The sequence below is a fragment of the Hippopotamus amphibius genome, chromosome X, assembly GCF_030028045.1.
Source record: "Hippopotamus amphibius kiboko isolate mHipAmp2 chromosome X, mHipAmp2.hap2, whole genome shotgun sequence".
NCBI lineage: Eukaryota > Metazoa > Chordata > Mammalia > Artiodactyla > Hippopotamidae > Hippopotamus > Hippopotamus amphibius.
Window position 1 is genome coordinate 74,705,307 of NC_080203.1, and position 18,189 is coordinate 74,723,495.

Here is an 18,189-nt window from a genome sequence, read left to right on the forward strand (position 1 = left end):
CAGCAGACAGACAAATGATATTTGCAGGCACACACAATATATTAAAAGTTAGAGAGCTGGGTGGCATGGGGGCAACGGGGTTCTACAGAGGGAGGTGGAAAAGTATTTGCTCAAACAATTACAGTCACATATTAAATACCGTCTCTTTTTTCCTTTCTTCTTTTACTGGTCCAGGACTGTGGATTTCAAATTAGGCATAAATTTTAAAAGTGGCTTTAAAAGACGATCTTGTATGAAGAAATGATTGTTCTCTTCATTGGGATGAATGTTCGTCTTAAAAAGTACTAAAAGCAATAAGACTAAGATGATAAATAAAATATTCAGTCCCAGATACTTTTATTTTTAGCACTAGGAATTATAAATAATGCCTATATACAGGCATAAATTTGCAGCTGAATTAATGCAATGTAAAGCTTTCATTATGTTACAAATTCAAATACTAGAAGAATTAGAGTGTGATGCTCTCATAATAATGTAAAGAGAAATAGAGAAATATGCACATACCAATGAAAAGGCTACATGTGTGGCTAATTTATAAACTAAAATAGTTTTGTCTAAATACTTATCTTTCCTCATTAATAATATCCAAATGTTTACTAAGGATCCTCAAAAACAGGATAAAGAGTATTTAATCAATTATGAATCAGCTACTTTAGGTACAGCTCTTTCTCAAAGTAGATTATCATAACTACAGAAAATGGTTAGCGGTGGCTCTCATGGGGAGTCTAAACACCTCCTAAGACATCTGAAATTTTGAAACATTCTTAAAGGTCATGATTGTGTGTATTTCCAAATGAAGGAAAAGATACATAAAGGGAAATAAATGAGGAGACTAAGGCTGTGAAATGTGGCAGATGTCAAATGATTTCTTTTGGGGGTGGCAGTGGAGGGCAAAATTGGATTTATTCAATTAAATGGAAAAAAAATAAGGTTCTCGGTTGGTTTCAGGTGCAATGCAGAAGATTTCAGACAATGATTTCAATTTTAATCCACTCATTACAAAGGGCAACCCTGTCCACACCTGAAATTTAACATACTTATTATGGATTTGCCATAAAACAGCATGTTAACAGTCTATACATTCAAAAGGATGCTTGCAAACTTCATTCAAATTAAAATCTATGCAGAATCGCTGGCAATACATTAAGAGTAACATTACATCCTGTAAACCATGGCATATCACATTTTACTTTATGCAAAGAGACAATATTTACAAGTCTTTAGGAGTTTAAATATTTTATCCACTAACATAAGTGATAATTTAGCAAAGTGCAGGACAAAACCAGTGCTATTAATTGCATGTCCTTTAAAAGCAGGTAAGAGTAAAATCATTTCTAAAAGCTACCAAAAGCTTATTTACATATGTCCAGTAAGGGATTACAGAGCATTAAGTAGCCTAGAAAAATGATGCATATTTAGAAATAGTGAGTATGAAAATTATAAGGCAGCATGCTGAGAACATGTTTTTGTTTTTAAACACCAGCACTGATGTTTATTTTCAGTGGCAACTATATATATATACATATATGTATGTGCGTGTATTTATTTAAAAATAGACAGTGCAAAACACAAACCTCATTTAACAACAAAAAAGATGTGCAAAATTTCTTTTTAAACCATCACAAATGAAAGTGTGAGGAGAATATTCTACCATTATAAAGAATAATTTGAACACAGCAAAGGAGACCATCTTCATTCCAAAATCATCTACAAGGCACTAAGGGTAGGAAATGACAGGTAATACAGAAGTGACAATAAAATCCCTCAGTCAGGTCGGAATATGGGATATTTTGGTAAGAATTCTATTAGTATTACCTGTAAAATAAAAATAAACAAGAATATATTGACAAAATAATTTTCATTTACTGTAACTTATATATAACCCAGAAAGTCTATAATTATTTTTCCCAGGACTGTATTTTGGTCCTGTACTATAAAGCAAGTGAAATATACAAAACAGGTACAAAAGGAACTTACCACAAGTTGTCATTAGAGTGGCAATTAAACTGGAAAACATAACTACTTACTGTAGCTAATAGTGTTTATCACCTCATTTACAGTAACTGTTTAGATGCAGAAAACCAAACCTTATTACATTTTAATGTCTTTCCCATCTTCCCTCTATCCTCCCCCCCCCCTTTTTTAAGCAAAGTGGAAGGGACTACAATTTTGTTATATGAATTAGAAAAAATACCTTTATATATATTACATCCATATATTTTTCAATTAAAGCAGGTGACAATGGATAAGTATTACTATCTTTTAGAAGTTTTTTGTAAAAAATAATAAAGTGTTCAAATGGATTGATTAAAATATTTTAATTTAAAACAGGTTTGGAAATATAATAATAAAAACTTAAGATATTTATAAATTTATATAAACTTACAATAGTTTATATATGGTTTTACCTATAGAGAATTTTAGATTTGTGGTCATTTGTACATTTTCCCCAAAACTATTCAAAGTGGAGAAAGATACATAACAATCCTTATTTATGAAATGGAAATGGAATGTTTATTATTAAATACATACCACATGTCAGCAACTTAAAGCCTGGACAAGTTTCATATTCTTTTGAATGTTAATGATGCTGAATTTGTCACATTGGCTATATGTGAATTTATGTTTTATGACTAAGATTGCATAGCTTTTAGTAAAAAAAAAATTAGAATCTATAGTTTCTTCACTGAAAGTTAAATATCAGCTAAGAAAAAAGAAAGCCAGGAATATGAATCCAGAATTCAGAAGTCAATTTCTATTTTACATAGGTTTTGACAAGATTACATTTAGAAATATTTTGTTCAACAGCAGTTGTGCCCATCACCATAAGCAATGGTTTGAACCTATGTTAAAATGAAGATTAAGGCTGTACAATGTTTTCATCTGAGCATGCTAGCTAAGATTTTTCTAAGATCTAAATAATTGTCAGCTTTCAAGATATTTTATGTTGGCTACAAATCTAAAAAAGGTGAAAGGAAACTTCTCTTTTCCAAATGAAAAACGTTCAAACTGAGGAGAAAAATGGCAGTAAGAAGATCTGACAAATGATAATACGGTAAAATGTAACATTTAGGATGGAATCCAGAAAAATGTAATTAAAGCTAACTGCATACTTACATACTCCATCATATTGCTAGTTTCACATTTCCTTTTAGTCAACTTCCAGTGCAAAGCAAGCTAAGAAAGTAAAGTTTGTTAAGAATTTTGATAGCAATTTATACTATTACCTATACATTTGAATAAATCACTGAACAACAATCAAGAAATAAGATATAAAACATTGCATTTAAAAATACTTTATAAAGGGTATATATTAAAAATTGAGAATTAGTTCTCTAAATCATCCTTTTGTGGCCTGAAAAATTCCCACTTTTTTCAATTTATTAATGGAAGTATGAATGGGACATTTACTTGCTTAAACTTTCTTACCTTGTGATACAATCTGTTATTTTCCCATTCTAACAACTTCTGAATTGATCTTCTGGTCTAAGAGACAGAATCAAGACTTTGTTACAAGATGAATTGAAGAGCTTTGTAAACTATGTGTATCTATATTCTTCTGCTTACTTGTAAGATCCCACTATTTTCTCTTCTTGTTTTTCTCTTCAAAACAAAATATGTACAAATTACTGTGTGTTATGAGTCCATTCACTGGACTATTATAAAAACATTACCAGTACTGCTAGTAGTCCATTTATGAAGCTAAATCTACATTTTCATATACCTCTTCACAGGGTTACTTTTTTTTTTTTTTTTTACTTTTTCATATATTTATTGACCTTTGGGATATCCCTTTTATTTATTTATTTATTTATTTTATTTATTATTTTTTTTGGGGGTACACCAAGTTCAGTCATCTGTTTTTATATACATGTAATATGCCAAGCTAATCTGATTACTCATACAAGGTTTTCCTATCAGAGCTCTTAGCACAACACCTGGCAAATAGTAGTCAGTCAAGGTTTACAGTTTGAATAAAACAAGCCAACATATATCAGAATTTCCACTAAAAAGAAATGTAAAATAAAAATGTAAAAACCAGTCAGAAAATTTGTATTTAGAGGAAAAAATAGAAACAACAGAAGCAGTACTGTAGTACAAAAGAGGACAGAGGCTGAGTTTCTTTACTTGGAGTGCATGTATTTTGCAATGAGTAAGAAGAGTTTGCAAAATCTTCAAAAACATTAAAATTAAAGATTGTTAGGCATTTTAGATTTTTAATGAAAGAGTTTTATAAGGTTTCTGATAAAAAGACTAGTAGGCATTGTTAAATTTTAAAACTACTCATTAAAACTGATTTACAACCAGACTCTATCTGACATGATTTCCAAAGCACCAACTTAAGAAACTATTATAACTGTTCAACCTTGTAAGTTAACAATCAATGACAACAGTACTCAGCTCATCTACAGTGGGCCAGATCAGCAACAATGCCAGTTAGAGTATACTGCTGGGCCACTGTACTTGACAGAATCTCCCTAAACAAAACCAGATGGGTAACAAACAAGGAAATTGAACTAGTAGTTTTCCACAAAGAAAACCCCAGGCCCAGATGGCTTCAATGATGAATTCTACCAAACAGTTAAAGAAGAAATATTACTATGAATATAAACACAAAATTCTCAACAAAATACTAGCAAACTGAATCTAGAAACCTATGAAAAAGATTATATCATGACCAAGTGTAATTTATCACATGAACACAAAAACAAAATGATGTAACACATTATATTAATAAAGGACAAAAACTACACAATCTTCATAAATTTAGAAAAAGCATCAGACAAAATACAATACTCATTCATGATAAAAATCCTGAAAAGAAAAAACAACAACCAAAAAAACTAGGAATAAAAGGGAACTTCCACAACCTAATAAAGGGCATCTATGAAAAACCTACAGCTAACATCACACTAAACGGAGAGAGACTAAATATTTTCCTCCTAAGATTAGGAACAAGACAAGGATGTCTCATCACATTACTTTTATTAGACATCATACTAGATGTTATAGCCAGGGCAATTAGACAAAAATAATAAATAAAAGGCATCCAAATTGGAAAAGTGAAACCATCTTCATTTGCAGATGACATGATCTTATATATAGAAAACCCTAAGGAATTCACTAAAGCACTACTAGAACTAATAAATAAGTTCAGCAAATTCACAGGAAACAAGATTGTGGTAGGTAGAATTCTGGCCCCCATGATCTTCACCTCCTGGAGTTACACCTGTGAATGTTACATTACATTGCAAAAGGGACATTGCAGGTGTAATTAAAGTTACTAATCATTTGGCTTTAAAATAGGGAAATTATTCTAGATTACTTTGGCAAACCCAATGTAATCCCATGAGCCCTTAAAAGCAGAGATTTTTTTCCGGCTAATGGAAGAATAGTCAGGGGTTTGAAACACAAGAAGTACTTGAACCACCATTGTTGGCTTTAGGATGGAAAGTTCACATACGAAGTCTAAGGAGGAAATGATTTCTGCCAAAACCTGAATGAGCCTGGGAATCTCCAGAAAGGAATGCAGCCCTGCCAGCACCTTGATTTTGGCCTTGTGAGATCCTAATGAGAGAATCCAATTGAGCCACAAAGTACCCAGACTTCTGACTGTGAAATAAAGGGAGTTGTTTTAAGCCATTAAATTTGTGGAAATTTGTTATGCTAGATAGAAAAGTAATACAGGCTTCAACATATAAAAATCAATTTTATTTCTATATACTAGCAATGAACAATCTGAAAATGAAAGTAAAAGATCATTTCCATTCACAATAGACTTTTTCTTTTTATATGTTAATCCCATCCTTCTAATTTATTCCTATTCACAGATTTAAGAATAAAATATTTAGGAATAAATTTAACAAGGGAAGTATAAGATGTGTAAAGTGAAAACTAAAAAACATTGCTAAAGGGAATTCCTTGGTGGTCTAGTGGTTAGGACTCTACGCTTCCACTGCCAGGGGCCTGGGTTCTATCTCTGGTCAGGGAACTAAGATCCTGCAAGCTGCACAGTGTGGCCAAAAACAACAACAACAAAACAAAACAAAACAAAAAACCCAAAAAACATTGCTAAGATAAGAAGTAAATAAATGGAAAATATCCCATATATATTCATGAATTATAAGACTCATGTAATAGCATTTACAACATATCGTGATGAGAAAATTGGCTATCAAAAAGAAAACTGATAAATTCGGACCCCTATATCACACTATGCACAAAAGTTAACTCAAAATGGATCAAAGACTGAATCATAAGAAATGAAACTTTAAAACAATTAGAAAAAAACACAGGAGTACATCTTTGTAATCTTGAGTTAGGCAAAGCCCTCTTAGATATGATGTAAAAGGCACAAGCAAGACAATTTTAAGAGATAAATTTGACTTAATCAAATTAAAAGTTTTTGTGTGTCAAAGATACCATCAAGATAATAAGAACCCATCTGGAATGGTGATGTGAGGACCTTAGGGAAATCTCTTCCCTAGAGAGACAACTATTAAGCTTGTCAGTATTAGCAAGTACAATCATTCAGATCTTCTAGAGATTGATCAAATGTTTACAACAGATTGAGAAGTATTTATCCAACAAAAATCTATGGAAAATAAGTAAGAACAGTGGGAAGGCTTGTATTGGAGCTAGGCATTATACTCATATCCACAGCTCTGCCTTGCGGAAGAACTGTTTAAGCAAGCTTGGAAGCTGAGTGGCAGGCAGTTCCCATTATATCCTAGATACTTAGAGTGAACAGCTCTTCTGGGTAGTTTTGGCAGATGGTGAAAATAGGCAGATCCCATTTTCCACAGCTCTGTGTTATAGAAGGCCTATATCAAGTGGGTGGTGGCAGCAGGGCAGCACCCATTTCCCTACCTACATCTGCAAAGTAGCCAGGACAGTTGGTGAAAAGTGCAGTCCCCCTTTCTGGCACACATCTATGTTGTGGGAGAGCTGTTATAGTTGGTTTGACAACTGAGTGGCAGTTCCTATCTTCCCAGCTTCCTAGGGCAGACAGATGGGGAATATTAGCAGACCCCATTCTCCCTGGTTTTAGCTTAAAAAATATCCGCAACTAACATCATACTAAATGGTGAAAGACTGAAAGCTTTTCCTCTAAGACAGAAAGAAGACAATGATGCCCAGGCTTGCCACTTCTATTCAACACATTATTGGAAATTACAGACAGAGCAATTAAGCAAGAAAAGAAATACAAGGCATCCAAATCAAAAAAGAAGTAATCTCTCTTTGCAGGTGACATTATCTTATGTGCAGAAAACCTTAAAGACTCCACAAAAAAACCTGTTAGAGGTAACAAACTCAGGAACATTTCAGGATATGAAATCAACATGCAAAATTCAGCTGCATTTCTACACAATAACAGTAAACAATTCAAAAAAGAAATTAAGAAAACAATTACATTTCGAATAGTATCAAAAAGAATAAAATACTTAATAAATTTAAGCAAGGAAGTGAAAGACTTGTACACATAAAATTACAAAATGATGCTAAAAGAATTTAAAGACCTAAATAAATGCAAAGAATCATGTTTTCATGGACTGGAGGACTTAATACTGTTAAGATGACAATATCATTAAGATGATTTAATGCAATCCTTATCAGAATCCCAGTGAACTTTTCTATAGAAATAGAAAAATCCATCGTAAAATTCATATGGAATCACAAGAGACTCCTATTGGCCAAAACAATCTTGAAAATGAGAAACAAATATGAAGGACTCACATTTCCTGATTTCAAAACTTACTGCAAAGCAACAACAACCAAAAAGAATATGGTACTGGCATAAGGAGAGACATATAGACCTATGGAATAGAACAGAGCCCAGAAATAAACTCTCAAATATCCATAATAGATTTTTGACAAGAGTGCCAACCTTTCAATGGGGGAAAAGGACTTTTCAATAAATACTGCAAGGAAAACTGGATATCCATATGTGAAAGAATTAAGTTGGATCCTAAATTTACATCATATGCAAAAATTAACTCAAAATGGGTCAAAGAACTAAACATAGGAGTCATGACTATAAAATTCTTAGAAGAAAACATAGGAGACAATCTTCATGACACTGGATTTTGCAGTATTTCTTAGATGTGACACTGAAAGCGCAGGCAAAATGGGGAAAATAGTTTAATTGAACTTCAGCAAAATTAACAACTTTTATGCATCAAATGACACTGTCAAGAGAGTGAGAAGAAAATCTAGAGGATGGCAGAAAATATCTGCAATCACATATCTGATAAGGAATTAATAACCAGAATATACATATAATACCCACAACTCAACAACAAATAAACAAGCTAGTTACAAAATGGGCAAAGTAATATGCAAATAGCCTAACCTAATATACACATAGCCAATAAGCAAATGTAAAAATGCTCAAAACCACTAGTCATTAGGGAAATACAAATCAAAACTGCAATGAGATATCACTTCACACTCATTAGGGTGACTTATCAATAAAACGGAAAATAATGAATGTCACTGAGGATCTGGAGAAATTGGAAGCCTTGTGTATGATTTACCAGAGTAGAAATGCAGGAGAGCAAAACTTTGTGGGAATTGGACTACAATAGCAATACCTGAACTTGAACTGATGAATGGTTGGAAGCTCAGTGGGGACAAGCTTAAAGTTCAAAATTCCAAAGGGGTCCAGTCTTGGTGGAGACTCCCACACTTTTATCACTTTTATTACCAGGAGCCCTATCAGGTTCTTACAGTGACTGCAGAAAAATCCCCTCATCTCTGGCAGGAGAATGGGAAGAACAGTCACATTTAAATATGCCCAGAACATTCTTTTCTTCTTAACAAAGTCTGCTCTCAAGAGAAACTATGTACCAGAGCCTAACCTACTGGGGTATTACTAGAGCCTAACCAACCTTGGAGAAGGGAAATACACAATTCTAGCACCCTCTAGCTTTCCTGTCCCACCTAAAGGGGAAAAAAACAAAACAAAACAAAATTGACAAGCATTTGTGTAGGGCACAGCCCAGGAGCACAGGCTCAATAAAAACCTTAATCCTAATCATAATACTATAGAACACTTCTCGTTCCCTAACACCTTACCACTACATCAATAAGGCTTCTGTATTATAATATGAGGAATACAACTGAAAGAACTGTGCATCTCAGATGATATCTAAGAAGTTTATAGATAAATCCAAGGAAAATAGGCCAGACAAAAACAAGGACACCAAGGAACGTTTAGCCTTCAATTTCCAACAGCTACAGCAAAGAGTAAACACAGCCAAACAAAAATAAAATATCACTTTAAAGACCTGTTTACCTCAGTGCCTTTCACTAGTACATCATCTGTAGCTTTCAAACAAAAATTAGAAGTCACACTAAAAGACAAAAAAAGCAGTTTGAAAAGACAGAGCAAGCATCAGAACCAGACTCAGAAATGGCAGAGATGTTGAAATGATCAGACTGGGAATAGAAATCAACTATGATAAATATACTATTTGCTCTAATGAAAAAAGTGGACAACATGAAAGACTAGATGGATAATGTTAGCAGAGAAATGGAAACTGTAAGAAAAAAATCAAAAAGGAAATGGTAGAAAGCCAAAATATCATAACAAAAATGAAGAATACCTTTGATGGGCTCATCAATGACTGGACATGGCTAAGGAAACTATCAATGAAGATTGAAGATGTATCAGTAAAAACTTCCAAAACTAAAAGAGAAAAAAAGAACAGAATATACAAGAACTATGGGACAATTACAAAAGGGGCAATAGACCCACAATACAAATATCAGAAGTTAAAGAGAGAAAGAAGCCGAGGAAATATTTAAAGCAATAATGATAAGAGAACTTCCCCAAAGTAATGCAAGGCATCAAACTCAGACTGAAAAAGCTCAGAGAATACAAAGTGGATACATACCCCAAAATCTACACTTAGTAATGTCATATTCAAAATGCAAAAAATCAAGGAAAAATCTTGAAAGAAGCCAGAGGGGGAAAATATCTTTCATATAAAGGAGCAAGGATAAGATTTATATCAGACATCTCCTTATAAACTATGCAAGCCAAGAAAAGAGTGGAATGAAATATTTAAAATGTTAGGAAAGTACTATTAACCTGAATTATGTCCATACCCAGGAAAACTGTCTTTCAAAGATGAAGGAGAAATAAAGACTTTCTCACACAAAAAATCGAGGGAATTTGTCACCAATAGACCCGCCTTGCAAGAAATGTTAAAATAAGTTCTTTAGAAAGAAGTAAAATGCTCCAGGTAAGAAGGAGAAGGAATGAATGAAGGCAAAATAAAATCTTTCATTTCTTTTATTCTCAACTATCTAACAGGTAACAGTTTGTTAATAACAATAATGTATTCCATGATTATAGCTTATGTATAAGTAAAATGAATGGCAGCAATGTTACAAGGGATGGGGGAGGAATTGGGAATATTCTGTAATAAGGTAACTGTTCTACCTGGGAAGTGGTATTGTGTTATTTGAAAGTGGACCTGGATTGGTTGTATATGTATATATATTGCAAACACTCTTTAGTGGGCAACCACTAAAAATATTAAAAAGGAGGATTATTGATATACTAAGGGAGGATAAAAAATGGTGTCATACAAAAATAATTAAAACCAGAGAAGACAGAAAAAGACTGGAAGATAAAAATAGGAACAAAGAACAAAAGTAATGAATAGAAAACAGTAACAAACATGGTAAATATTAATCAAATTATAACAATAATCACTTTACCAAAGGTCTAAATACACCAATTAAAAACAGAGATTGTCAGAATGGATCAAAAAATAAGACAACTATGTGCTGTCTACAAGAAACCCACTTTAAAGACATACAGAGGCTAAAAGTAAAAGGATGGAGAAAGATATACCATAGTAACGCTAATCAAAGGAAAGCTGGAGTCACTTTAATAGTTTTAGACAAAGCAGACTTCAGAGTAAGGAAAGTTATCAGACATAAAGAGATAAAGGAAAATAATCAGACATAAAGAGACATAATGATAAAGGGTCAATTTTCCAAGACATAACAATTCTTAATGTGTATATGCCTAATAAAAGAGCATCAAACTATGTGAGGCAAAAACTGATAGAACTTCAAAAGAAGAAATAGAAGAGTCCACTATTATAGTTGACGACTTCAATAGGCCTCTATCAAAAATAGACAGATCAAGCAGGCAGAAAGTTGGTAAGCACAAAGCTGAACTCAACAGCACCATTGATCTTCTGGATATAATTGACATGTGCAGACTACTTCATCTAAGAACATCAAATGACAGTATTCTCAAGTTGATGTAGAACATATACCAAGACAGACCACATTCTGGGTCAGGAAACACATCTTAACAAATTTCAAAGAACAGAAATCATATACAGTGTATGCTCCCAGACAACAATGGAATTAAACCAGAAATCAACAACAGAAAGATAGCTGGAAAATACCAAAACACTTGGAGATCAAACAGCACACTTCTAAATAACACATGGGTCAAGAAGAAATCTCAAGAGAAATTTAAAAATATTTTGAACTAAACATAAATGAAAACAAAATATCAAAATTTGAGGGATGCAGTAAAAGCAGTAGCATTGAATGCATATAGTTGGAAAGAAGTAATGCCTTAAATCAATCATATATGCTTGCACCTTAGGGAAAAAAAGGTAAATTCAACCTAAAGTAAGAAGAAAAGAAATAAAAAAATTAGAGTAGAAATCAATGAAACTGATAATAGGATTTCAAAAGAAAAAAATCAACAAAATAAATAACTGGTTCTTTGAAAATATCAGTAAAATTAATACACATCTAGCCAGGTTAACTAAGAAAAAAAGAGAGGAGACAAAAATGTTACAAAGTTTCAGAAATGAAATAGGGGTTATCACTAGTGACACCATGGACATTAAAAGGATAATATAGGAATATTATTAACAACTCTATGCCCATTAATTTGATAAACTAGATAAAAATAACTCATTATGTGAAAGACAGTCTACTAAAATGCATGCAAGGAGAAATAGACAATATAAATAGGCCTATATCTATTAAAGAAATTGAGTCAATAATTAATAACCTCTCCAAATAGAAAGTACCATGCCCAGATGGGTTCCAACATTTAAGGAAGAAATTATACAAATTCTCTACAATCTCTTCCAGAAAACAGAGGCAGAGGGAATATTTCCTAATTCATTCTATGAGGTCAGCATTACCCTAATATTAGAACCAGACAAAGGTATTATATGAAAAGAAAACTGCAGATCAATATTTTCTCATGACATAGATGCAAAAACCTGTACAAAACATTAGCAAAGAAATACAACAATGTATATACTACAATTAGTGGGGTTTATCCCAGGTATGCAAATCTGGTTCATCATCCAAAAATCAATTAATATGTAAGACATCACATCAACAGGCTAAAAAAGGAAAATCATATAATCATATCAATAGATGCAGAAAAAACATTTGACAAAATCCAACACTCATTCATAATAAAAATTCTCAGCAAACTAGGAATAGAGGAACTTCTTCAAGTGAAGAATATCTTACAAAAAACCTACAGCTGACATCATATTTGATGGTGAGAAACTCAAAGATTTCCCACTAAGATCAGGAACAAGGCAAGGATAGTCCCTCTCACCATTGCTTTTCAACATCATTCTGGAAGTCCTAGATAATGCAATAAGACAAGAAAAAGAAAACAAAAGTTATATATACTGAGAAAGAAGAAATAAAATTATCTTCATAGATGACATGATTGTCTACGTAGAAAATCCTGAAAAATTAACAAAACTCCTTGAACTAATAAGCAAATATAGAAAGGCTGCATGACACAAGGTTAATATGCCAAAGTATATTGGTATACATGATGATAGATTGGTGTACATGATTGATACATGTCATTATACATTTGTCAAAACCCATAGAATGTACAACACAAACAGTGAATGCTAATGTAAACTAGGGACTTTAGTTAATAATAATGTGTCAGTGTTGGCTCATGAGTTTTAACAATTGTACTTCAATAGAGCAAGATGTTAGTAATAGGGAAAATTGGGGGTTGAGTGAGGGAGGTATATGGGAACACTGTTTTTTTCTCAATTTTCTTCTGTAAACCTAAAATTGTTCAAAAAATAGTCTATTAATTAAAATATCATATATAAAAAGTAAAGATGAAATGAAGATACTCTTAGATGAAAACTGAGATGATCCATTCCCCACAGACCTATCATATAAGAAATACTATGGGAAGTTCTTCAGGCTGAAACCAAGGCACATCAGGTGTTATTCTGAGTCCACACACAGAAAAAAGGAAAACTGAGAAGCTCAATAAATTCCAAGTAGGATATATTCAAAGAGACCCATGTTGAAAGAAACTATATTCAAATCTTTGAAAGCCAAAAATGAAAAGAAGACTCTTGAAAGCTGCAACAGAGAAAGAGATATTCAATAAGATTAACAGCCAATTTCACACCAGCAACCATGAGGTTCAGAAGCAGTGGGATGACATATTTAAAGTGCTAAAAGAAAAAAAAAACTGTCATCCAAGAGTTCTATACTTGGCAAAACTATCCTTTTAAAAAAAGGAAAATTAAGACATTCCCAGATAAGCACTGAGGAAGTTCACTGCTATTAGACTTGCCTGTAAGAAATGCTAAAAAGAGTCCTTTAGGCTGAAATGAAAGAACACTGGATAATAACTCAAGCTACATGATAAAGTAAAGAACACTAGTAAAAGGAACTGTATAAATAAATATAAAAGTCAATATTGTTCTGTTTTTGTTTTGAAACTTTTATTTTCTTCCTATGTGATTTAAAAGATAAATGTATAAAGTGATAATTATAAATCTATGTTAATGGACACACAATACATAAGATGTAATTTGTGATGATAACATATATGGGGAGGTATGTAGATGTACAGGGGCAGAATTGGTATACTATTGAAGTTAAAATGGTATTAATTCAAACTAGGGTGTTACAAGTTTAAGATATTAATTATAATCCCAAGGGTAACAACTCAGAAAATAGCTAAAAATATATAAAAAAGGAAATGAGAAGGCACATGGTGCACTACAAAAATCAATTAAATATAAAATAAAGAAGTAATGGAGTATAAAAAAAAGATATGACACATGGAAAACAAAAGACAAAATGGCAGAAGTCCTCCCTTATCTATTACAGACTGAATTATGTTTTCTCGAAATTCATATATTCAAGTGTCACAACCACGAGTACCTGAGAATGTGACCTTATTTGGAGATATGGTTTTTAGAGTGGTAATTAAGCTAAAATGAGATAATTAGGGTGTGCCCTAATCCAATATGACTGGTGTCCTTATAAAAAGAGATTAGGACACAACATGTATAGAGGGAAGGCCAGGTGAAGACCCAGGGAGAAAAACGGCCATCTACAAGCCAAGGAGAGAAGCCTCAGGAAAAAAACATCAGGACCTCCCTGGTGGCACAGTGGTTAAGAATCTGCCTGCCAATGCAGGGGACATGGATTCAATCCCTGCTTTGGGAAGATCCCACATGCGGTAGAGCAACTAAGCCCGTGTGCCACAACTACTGAAGCCTGCATGCCTAGAGCCTGTGCTCTGCAACAAGAGAAGCCACCACAATGAGAAGCCTGTGCACTGCCATGAAGAGTAGCCCCTACTCACCACAACTAGACAAAGCCTGCACACAGCAACGAAGACCCAATGCAGCCAATAAAGAAATTAAAAAAACAAAAGACACAAAACACCAACTTTCCCAACACCTTGATCTCAGACTTACAGCCTCCAGAACTGTGAGAAAATACTTTTCTGCTGTCTAAACCACCTAGTCTGTGGTACTTTATTAAGGCAGCCCTGGCAAACTAATACATTAACATTAATCACTTTAAATGCAAATAGATTAAATTCTCAATTAAAAGGGAGAGATTTGCAGAATGGATTTAAAAATATGATCCACGGGTCTACATGAGACTCAGTTTAGATTCTAAGACACAAGTAGGTTGAAAGTGAGAGGACAGAAAAGGATTTTCCATGTGAATAGTAACCAAGAAAAGAGCTGGGATAGATAATATCAGACAAAAGAGATTTTAAGTAAAGAAAAATGTTACAAGAGAAAAAGATGGACAGTATATGTCTTAATATTCTCAGGCTACTATGACAAAAGACCATATTCTAGGTGGCTTAAACAACAGTTCTGGAGTGTGGGAAGTCTTAGATCAGAGTGTCAGTATGGATGGTTGCATTCTGGTGGGAGCCTTCTTCCTGGCTTATAGACAACGTCCTTGTTGCTGTATCCTCACATGGTAGAGAGAGAGCAAGCTCTCTATTTTTTTCTTATAAGGGCACTAATTCCACCATGAGGACCCCACCTTCATGACTTCATCTAAACCTAATTACCACCCAAGGGACAAATTACCAACCACCTCCAAATACCATCAGGTTAGAGGGGAGGGCTGCAACATATGACTTTTGAGGGAACACAAACATTAATTCCATAACAATATATATTGATAAAAATATATATCTTCCAAGAAGAAATGACAATTATAAATATATACACAACTAACAACAGACCTGCAAAATACATGAAGCAAAAACTGACAAAAGTGAAGGAGAAATAAATAGTTCTACAATAATAGTTAGGACTTCAATACCCCACTTGCAATAATGGATAGAACATCTCTGCAGCAGATCAGTAAAGAAAGGCAGGACTTTGTTACTGTCAACCAACTAGATCTAACAGACATATACAAAACCCTCCACCCCACAACAATACAATAGAAATTTCTTCTCAAGTATATATGAAGTATTCTCCAGGATAGGCCATATGTTATGCCATTAAATAAGCCTCAATAAATTTAAAAAGATTAAAATAATAAAAAGTATTTCCTTCAATAACAATGGAATGAAATTAGAAATCATAAGGAAAATAACATGATGTTCATGTTGTAAGACTGAGATAATAGTCCCTTCCCTCTAAATATCCCTCTTAATTTAGCAAATATTACAGCAAAAAAAAGGTAAATGTTAAAAGTAATTTCAAATTTAAGGATGGTGGCAGGCTTAGGCTTGAAAATTGACTGTAATATCACAGTGGTAAATGTAAGAATGTGTAAACGAAGACTTTCATTTCATATATCACGTAAGCATAGAATGCTATCAGAGCCAAGAGAGGCTAGGAGCAGCTCAAGGCATTCTGGTTTGTATTTTTTTTTAAGCTCTTTATTGGAATATAATTGCTGTACACAGTTGTGCCAGTTCCTGCTGTACAACAAAGTGAATCACCTGTATTTATACATATATCCCAATATCCTCTCCATCCCGCGACTCCCTCCCACCCTCCCTACCCCAGCCCTCTAAGTCATCACCCATCATCGAGTTGATCTCCCTGTGTTATGCAGCAGCTTCCCACTAGCCATCCATTTTACATTTGGCAGTGTATATATGTCAACGCTACTCTCTCACTTCGTCCCAGTTTCCCCTTTGCCCCTCCCCCCGTGCCCCCGCCAACCCGTGTCCTCAAGTCTGTTCTCTATTTCTTTTCTTTCAACTAATTTGCTAGAAAAAATGTCTATGACATATCTGGCAAAACAAAAAAAGTTCACAAGGCAGGCTATTAAATAGAAGTTCTTTTCTTGGAAACACTTTACAATCATTCATTTATACAGCAACCTTGTGACACGGCAGATTAATCATATTATTTTCATTTTATTTTGTGGATAAACGCAGACATGACTTCTATGAAGCTAGATACCCCATTAGAAATGGCTAGGGCCATTCTTAAATTGTACTTTATTTTTTATTGCTCCATGTGGGAAAAAAAAAAGCAGTGAGGGGCCTTAAATCTGTTCATCATCATGACCACCATAAAAGTAAGTAATATTATCTGGATTTTATAGGTGAGGAAATTGAGGCTCCAGAAGGGACAGTGTCTTATACAAGGTTACCAGCATGTGCTTGGTGCTTCACTGTCTACTGTGTTAACATGCCATGTACAAAATCAAGGGCCATAACTATAAAGTGTACAGAGCAAGGCAGATAATGTAATTGCTCAATAGTTCTGTGGTGAACCAGAGACCATATGTCCTATTCAAAGGAAGCAGCTACCACTCAGCAAGGGCCAATTGCTGAAATGTAGGCATGTGGGTCCAATACTGTTGGAGCTTTAGATTTTACAAGAGATACTGGTTATTTCAAATTCTTTTTTCAATATTCTAATTTTTAAATTCTGGCAACTGATTTAAATGTTTAAAAAACAGAGTGGGCTGGATTTAGCCCACAAGACGGTGATTTGCATATCTGTACTAAATAAACTTTAAAATTGACAGATTAGTGATCTAAGAATATACTGATACCTCAATTTCAAAATGAATTCTTAATTAACCAAAGTAGTGAGGGATAGGGAGAAATCACAGCATCAGCATTAATCTCATATCCATAGCGTTCACAGTAAAATCACATGACTGAATAAATTGTTTCTATTTCAGGCCTTGTGGCAGAGGCATTAATAAATAGGTAAATATGCAAACAGGTCATCAGAACAAAAGATTCTGGATAATATTAAAACCAAAAAATCTGTTCCTAAGTAACTGAAATTGGTTATATTTGTGTGATGAAAAAATCCCATAATTAATTCATATTGAGGCTTTAAAAATAATGGGGATGGGTCAGAGTTATTGATTTGTAACTTTTAAAAGTAAGATATGACAATTAAGGAAATAAATCTATTGTCTTTTTTTTAACTTATAGAAAGCTATTTGAGAACATTGTTCATGCTCTGACAAACAATAAACTAAGCTCTATTTAAAATAAAGCTCTGACCTACAGGTAATGACCAAGAGAATTAATAAAATGTCTAATTTTCCATTCAAAAAGTTATAGGGGTGGCAGTATTTTATTATTTGGTTTTTTGAAGCAGACATTAAGGGGGGCAGGAGAAAGATGGAGAGGAAAATGTAATCTTTTTGGTTTTTATGAAACAACTGTATCACTAATTATACCCCTACAAGGTGCTGTGATTTTGAATATGGTTCAGTAGGCTAATTATTATTTAGAAGTTTAAATGAAATCATCAATGTGGTACAGGGAAAATAAGTGTAGGTAAAATGAATTAATTTTCCTCATTGGCTTCAATTAAAAAGTTTAAAGATATCTTCCCACTGGGGAAAAATCATTCTAAAGATCAAAATAAAATTTTAAAGATG

At 33.4% G+C, this 18,189-nt stretch overlaps 1 protein-coding gene across 1 annotated transcript in view; it reads right to left on the minus strand.

The window, feature by feature from the left end:
- Window positions 1-480: 480 nt before the first annotated feature.
- Window positions 481-18,189, minus strand: part of CHIC1 (cysteine rich hydrophobic domain 1) — a 39,579-nt gene continuing 21,870 nt past the window's right edge. Inside the window, exons 4-6 of the mRNA XM_057718483.1 lie at window positions 3,430-3,486; window positions 3,118-3,177; window positions 481-1,815 (exon numbers count right to left, since the gene is read on the minus strand). Of these exons, the coding sequence (XP_057574466.1) occupies window positions 1,765-1,815; window positions 3,118-3,177; window positions 3,430-3,486 (168 nt within the window). The 3' untranslated portion in view covers window positions 481-1,764. The remainder of the gene's footprint in view (window positions 1,816-3,117; window positions 3,178-3,429; window positions 3,487-18,189) is intronic.